Here is a 7,543-nt window from a genome sequence, read left to right as displayed (position 1 = left end):
ACAGAGTTTGCAGTTTATTTCTCCCTCCTCAAAACCTGCATTGTAAACTAATGTACAGTCTCCTCTATAGCTGGGTCACCTTGGGTCAATCACTTTTTCACGATGCTGTTATTAGGTACCTTTCACTCAGTTTCCACTCAACTCATAATGACCTTTTTTATGTACAACAGAGTGAAAACAATGTTTCCATATTTGAGCACATTGTTGCAACCACTGTGTCAATGAATCTCCTTGAAGGTCTTAGTTTTTTTCTGCTGACCTTCCTCTTTACCAAACAAGATGCCTTCTTCATTCATCGGTCCCTACGGAAGAGACCTGGTGTGGCGCTGTGGGTTAATGCACTGGACTGCAAAGTTAGTTTGAACCACAAAGTCAGGGGTTCAAGCTCACCAGCTGCTCCTCGGAAATCCCTTACAATATCGCTATGGGTCAGAACCGACTCAACGGCTGTTAACAACAATATGTCCAGACTTCTGGTGTGGCCCTTTGGGATCAGCACTGAACTGCGAGACACAAGGTCGGCAGTTCAAACCCACTAGCTGCTCCTTGGAAGCCCTATATTGGGTCACTATGAGTCGGAACCAACTCGAAGGCGCTTAACAACAACAACAACAACAATAACATGTCCACAGTGAGGCGAGTTTAGCCATCCTTGCTTCTAAGGAGCATTCTGGCTGTGTTGCTTCTTTCCTCTAGAGGCCTCAATTATTCTCTGTAAAATTTACAAAATTGGCCTCTGATCGCCAAGCACTTTCAACCACGCACGATATGGGACAGTGAAGTTTACAGCTCTGTTTTCCTCCCCCGGGACTAATGGTACCGTCTCCGAGCAGCTCCCCATCCCCCTGTCGCGGACCTTGGTACAGGCCCAGGGGGCCCAGGGCTGCGTCTCTGGTCTGCCCTTGCCCCCTGCCGAGTTCCGGGCCCGTCCCTGCTCACGGTGATTGGCTGGAGCGGTGCCCGGGCTGCGCGGCTATAGGTGAGCCCGAGGGGACGGGCGGAGCGGGCTGGGGACCCGCCCCCTCCCCTCTGGGTCGGCTGTGAGAGGAGTCACGGGCGGGAGGGCAGACGGTTCCACTGACGGGAGGGACGGGAGGCGAGCAAGATGGCGCAGACTCAGGGCACCAGGAGGAAAGTCTGTTACTACTACGACGGTGAGTACTGTCCTCGCGGTGGGGCGGGGCCGGGCTGGGTCAGGCCGGGCCAGATCTGGGCGAAGGAGCCTTAGGACCCAGAGCCCTTAGAGAAGGCTGAGTCGTTGAGGAGAGGTTGAGCGAGGAGGCTGAGGAACGAACGCGGTCGAAACCGAGGGAAGAGGAATCGGGGTAGAGGCTGAGGGAGGAGGCTGAGAAAGGAAGGAGGTGGAGGCTGAGGCCCGAGGGGCTTCTCTGGGTGAAGGCTGAGGCGATCTTGGGAGGATTCTGAAGTCTGATGTGGAGTTTGAGTGGGACTCTTCGAGGGGAGCTGAGTCTGAGGGGGTGGGGGAAGGTAGAATCTGATGGAGAAGGTTGCCAGGACCTACATTCCTGCTGAGAATTTACCGGTCCTTCCCTGGCCCTTTTCTTATTCATCCTTTCTGGTGAGAGTCCTGTGAGAATCGCCAACTAGTGGTCACCAGCGCATACTCTCGCTCATCTCAGATCAGGACTTAACAGTTGGCTGCTGGCAATTGGGACCCCCGGTGTTGGGAGAAGGATGCTTGTTACCTGTTAAAACGAACTTCATTCGTGTAACAAAAATCTGTCAGCGACTTACCTGCCTTAGGTAGCTTTTAGGTGCTGGGACTTTGGGGACGATCAAGTCACATTTCCCATCTGAAGCTCACAATCTAGGGGGAAGGATAGATAATGAAAGAATTACTCTCCCGTATCACTATTGGATTATAGGAACACCCAGAGTTGAGCACAGAAAAGAGACATCCAAGGAAAATCTGGGGAGTCAGGGATGGAGGTGCCATCTCAGAAGCTGAAGAACAGGAGTTAGTAGCCAGGCACAGGGAAAGGCAAGATTACAGCAAGTTTAGGGGCAAAAGAAACCACAAAATCAAACCCACTGCCATCAGGTCCTATGGTGACCCTATAGGATCGAATAGAACGTCTCTAGAAGGTTTCCAGGGTTGTACATCTTTTCATGGAGTTTTGGCGTGTGCGGCTGTGGGCTAATGCATCTGCCTGCAGAGTGTTTGAACTGCAAGGTCGGTGGTTCAAGCTCACCAGCTGCTCCTTGGAAACCCTATACAGGGAGGGTTGCTATGGGTCACTTAGCAACAGCAATATCTTTTCACAAGCAGAGTGCCACATCTTTCTTCCATGGAGTGGTTGGGGGATTCAAACTGCTCCCCTTTTTTTTTTTTTTGGTTAGCAGCCGAGCCCTTAACCACGAGCCACCAGGGCTCCTTAGAAAGAAGATGTCATCTTTGAAAACAGCAGATATGTGTACATAAGACTGAGGCATATAGATATGGGGCAGAAGGAGGGGAGCAGGAATAGGGAAGGGTTGAAATCTCGAGGCTGGAGAAGTAAATGGGGACCAGGTTGTGAGGAACCAGGTATGCTATCCACAAGGAAATTGCACTTTAATCTGAGGGCATTTATGAGCCATTGAAATTTTACCAGATTTTTGTCTTAGAAATACGAGTCTGGCACATAAATTATGAATGTAGGGACTCATTGGAGAAAGACTTGGCGATCTGCTTCTGTAAAGACTACAGCCAAGAACACCCTATGGGACACTTCTATTCTGTCACATGTGATTGCTATGATCTCAAATTAACTTGAGAGTAGGCCTGGTGTAACGCTATAGGTTAATGTACTAGACTGCAAAGTCGGTTTGAACTGCAAGGTCGGTGGTTCAAGTTCACCAGCTGCTCCTAGGAAAGCCTATACGGGGTCACTATAGGTTGGAACCAACTCGATGGCACTTAATAGACAAGGATTCCAAATTGCTGGTGTGGGCAATTTGATGTGGGTGTTGAGGTAGTAGGGCATGTCAGTTGATAACTTTTTTAAAAAACAACAACAACATATATTAAGATGCCTGTTGTTATTAAGTGACATCAAGTTGGTTCTGACCCATAGTGACCCTGTATAGAGTTTTCGAGGAGTGACTGGTGAGCTTGAACTGCCGACCTTGTGGTTCAAACCGACTTTGCAGTCAGCGCATGAACCCACAGCACTACACTGGGACTCCATTAAGATGCCTGGGGACATCCAAACAGAGGTCCAGTAGGCAGCAGACCAGTTTTGGTGCAGTTTAAAAGAAGCCAAAGATGAGAAGATAAAGAGAATTGTCAGCTTATAGGTGGTAATTTTAGTTGTAGAAGAAGATTCAGTCTCCCAAGATGTTGTATAGGGTGAAATGAGAAGAGGATCCAAGGTGGAATTCTAAGAAAGTACAATATTTAGGATGTATACTGAGCTCTGGTAGCATAGTGGTTAGGAATTGGGCTGCTAATCTCAAGGTCGGCCTTTAGAAACTACCTACCAGTGGTTCTGCTGGAGAAAGATGAGGCGTTCTGCTCCCATTAAGATTTACAGCCTCGGAAACCCTGTGTAGGGTCACTATGAGTCGGAACCGACTCCACGATACATAACAACAACAGCATGCTCTGTATTCCTGTCCTAGTACTTGTATGGTATACTTGTTTCGTCCTGTCAAGTCGATTCTGACTCATAGGGACCCCGTGTAGCATTTCTGAGGCATGACTGGTGGGTTTGAACTGCAAACCTTGGGGCTCAAATTGACCTTGCAGTCCATTGCATTATTCTGTACTACCACTCTAGAAATGCCCATTTACTTGTTCATGTTTCTTGTATTCCCAACCTCCTACTTGGGAAACTTCTCATACAATATGTTTTTTTTAAAAAAACAAAAAAAGAACTGTGTAGCTCCTAGTAGGTGTTCAATGAACCAGGAAGCTTTTGGTTACAGAATTTAAAGGAGGGAGGAAGTCAGTTGTTGGCAACAGCTGTTTGGGCAGGAGTTGTTGGGGCAGAAGCTAGATTGCAGAATGAATGGGTGAAATGAAGATATTAGGTTAAATCCTTTGTATATATTGTTGTTGTGAAGTGCCATTGAGTCAGTTCCAACTCATAGCCAACCCTGTATAGGGCTTCCAGGAGTGCTGTGGGTAAATGTGCTGGACTGCAAAGGTTGGTGGTCCAAGCTCATCAGCTGCTCCTTGGAAGCCCTATACAGGGTTGGAACTGATTCGACTTAACAAGATCAGCTGGTGACTTTGAACCACTGACTTTTTGGTTCAAACAACCTTGTAGCCCAGTGCTGCTTATTGTGCAGCGCCACAGCAGGACTCCAATCCTTTTTATTGTGAAACTTACCTGGAACTGGGAGAGAGTGGATGAGACTGGGCGCAGAGTTTATCAATTCTAAAACAGCCAGGAGGGAGGGAGAGGCTTAAGACACTGGAGACAAAGGAGGGTGGCTAGTGGTGATGAAGGTTCCTGAGACCAGGCGAGATGGAAACCTTAGTCTTCAAGAAATTTCCTTTGTGATAAGAGGGCAAGAAGCAGGGGAAAGTTAAAATGTATGTGAATTTAGAAGGAAAGGGGAGAATTTAGAGATTTCTCAAGATGAAGATTATATTTTCTTTTCCTGAGAGTGAGGGAGTACAGTTAGTATTGTTGTTGTGTGCCGTGGAGTCGGTTCTGACTCATAGCGATCCTGTACAGGGTTTCCAAGGCTGTAAATCTTTACGGGAGCAGAATGCCTCATCTTTCTCCCGCAGAACAGCTGGTAGTTTTGAACTGCTGAACTTAAGGTTCACAGCCCGATTCGTAACCACTACGCTACCAGAGCTCTTTACAGTTAGTAGAGTAGGAATCGTGAAAGGAAAAAAGATTTGAAATAGCTGTTGTGAAAGAGGGAGCTATTTAGGGAAATAAGTTGCAGGATTATTGGGCAGGGTAAGGCCCCATTTGAGATGAGCCTGTGACTTTTGTAGCCTTTTCCATTGATGGGATTTTATGATCTGAATACTTGATTTAAAAGGAGATAGTGAAGGGATCATACTTGTTAACTTCTTGAAGAATTGTGAGTTTTACAGTGAGGTCAGTAGCTTGGGACCCAGATTGGCTCAGAAGCTTTGCAGTGTGAGGCAAGCCACTTTATCTTTCAGAGTTTTTAAAATGGTAAGGAATAGTAGTTTCTGTTATAATAGTAAAGGGAAAGCTCTTTAAAAATTTAATGTAGTATCTAAAAGTACCTACTGTTTTTTCCTCAGTAAAGTCTCTCAGAAGCTGATCAAAACTTAGAAAAGAATGGTACTCCTTTAGCTTTCTAGATAAGGTATCTTTATTCTCCAGGTCTAAGCCTTGCTTGCAGGAAGACCTGATAGGCAAGTGAGTTGGTAGAGATCAAGGCCCATGCCAGGCAGTGGGTAAACAGGAATCCAGGCATATAACATAGTAATATGGAGATCTGACAGGGTAGTACGTTATGCGTTGGGCTGCTAACCACGTCAGCAGTTCGAATACACCAGCCATTCCACAGGAGAAAGATGAGGTGATCCAAATGATGTTGTTGACCTTGCAGTCCAGTGCTTATCCTGCAGCACCACACCAGGGCTCAGGATGGAGGCCATCATCTGATGTGGTGCTGTAGAATAATCACTGGACTGCTAATTAATTACAAAGTCAGCAGTTCAAACCTGCCAGCTGCTCTCTGAAATCCTATATGCTATGAATTGGAACCCAGTTGATAGCACACAACAACCATCACCACAGCAACATAGTGACTGGGGACAAGTAAGTATTCCTGTTAACTGTCATTACATGGGTGTGTAGCTTTGACTGAGATCATACTCCTTGTTCTCAGAGGCTTTAGTAGAATTAAGAGAAGAGGGTGAAAGAACATTAGGTAAAAATAAAGGAAATCTGAATAAAGTTTGGGCTTTGGTTAATGATAATGTACCAATATTATTGGCTCATAAAGTGTAACAGATATACCATACTATGATTCAGGTGTGGTGCTGTAGTGTCAGCACTGGACTGATCCACAAGGTCAGCAGTTCAAACCCACCAACTGCTCCTCAAAAACCTTATACAGGGTTGCTATGAGTGGGAACCGACTGGACGGCACCTAACAACAGCAACAGCAATCTAAGAATAATCGGGGAAAATGTGTACAGGATATTTGGGAACGGTTGTATTATCTTTGCAGTTTTTCTTTAACTCAAAAACTCTTCTAAGAAAATAAACCCCAAACCAACTAAACCCACTGCCATTAAGTTGATTCCAACTCATCGTTGTTGTTAAATGCTGTTGAGTTGGTTCCGACACATAGCAACCCTGTATAGGGTTTCCAAGGAGAGACTGGTGAGCTTGATCCACCAACCTTGTGGTTCAAACTAACTGTTCAGTCCAGCGTATTAACCTTCAGCACCACACCAACTCACAGTGACCCTATAGAGGGTTTTTCGGGCTATAAATCTTTACGGGAGTAGAAAGCTTCATCTTTTCCCTATGGAGTGGCTGGGGTTTTTTAATTGCTACCCTTGTGGTTAGCAGTCCAGTGCTTATCCTACAGTGCCACCAGGGCTCTTATAAAAAAAATTTTTTTAAAATAAGAAAGAAAAAACGTTGTGATCTATGTACACATGTTTCATCCCAGTCCAAGGAATTAAAGATAATGGGATTCACAATAAATAGTGTTTTTTTAAATAGTTAAAAAATATATATATAATGGAATTTTTTTTCCATGGAATTTTTGAAGCCCTCTTATATGCCTAAGAAGTCGAGACTTTTCTACTGGATGCTGAAAGCGCTACCTTGTCCTGGTGGGCTCTAAGGAAAGATCTTTAGGTGTGTGTTGTTGTTAAGTGCTATCGAGTTGGTTCCGACTCACAGAGACCCAATATAGGCTTTCCAAGGAGTGGCTGGTGAGCTTGAACCACCGACCTTACAGTTCTACCAACCTTGCAGTCCAGTGCATTAACCCCAAGTGCCACACCAGAACTCACTTTGGGTGTGTATTTCCCTTGATTTTGCAACATTGTTCAAGGAATTTTCTTCCAAGTAGACCCAGAGAACTTTCTAGATTAAGTGCAAATTGAAATAGGTCCCTAGTGTAGCAGTTTTTGTTGTTAGGTGCCATTAAGTCAGTACCAACTCACAGCGATCCTATGCACAACAGAACGAAAACACCGCCCAGTTCTGGGCCAACCTCACAATCATTGCTGTACTTGAGCCCATCGCTGCCACCACTGTGCCAGTCCATCTTGTTGGGGTCTTCCTCTTTTTCTCTGACCCTCCACTTTACCAAATATGATATTTTTCTCCAGTGATTGGTCCCTCTTGACAATATGTTCGAAGTATGAGAGATGAAGTTTGGCCATCCGTGTTTCCAAGGAGCACTCTAGCTGTATTCTTCCAACATAGATCTGTTGGTTCTTTTGGAAGTCTATGGAATACTTTCAATATTCACTTCCAACACCATAACCAAATGCACCAATTCTTCTATGGTCTTCCTTATTCACTGTCCAACTTTCACATGCATATGGGTTATTGAAAATCATGACTTGGGTCAG

The 7,543-nt window shown here is 45.4% G+C and overlaps 1 protein-coding gene across 1 annotated transcript in view; it reads left to right on the top strand.

The window, feature by feature from the left end:
- The first annotated feature begins 1,042 nt into the window (after positions 1-1,042).
- HDAC1 (histone deacetylase 1) overlaps positions 1,043-7,543 on the top strand; it is a 50,977-nt gene continuing 44,476 nt past the window's right edge. Inside the window, exon 1 of the mRNA XM_006862160.1 lies at positions 1,043-1,154. Within this exon, the coding sequence (XP_006862222.1) occupies positions 1,106-1,154 (49 nt within the window). The 5' untranslated portion in view covers positions 1,043-1,105. The remainder of the gene's footprint in view (positions 1,155-7,543) is intronic.

The sequence above is a fragment of the Chrysochloris asiatica genome, unplaced genomic scaffold, assembly GCF_000296735.1.
Source record: "Chrysochloris asiatica unplaced genomic scaffold, ChrAsi1.0 scaffold00047, whole genome shotgun sequence".
NCBI classification, from domain to species: domain Eukaryota; kingdom Metazoa; phylum Chordata; class Mammalia; order Afrosoricida; family Chrysochloridae; genus Chrysochloris; species Chrysochloris asiatica.
This window is presented reverse-complemented; position numbering and strand designations above follow the sequence as displayed.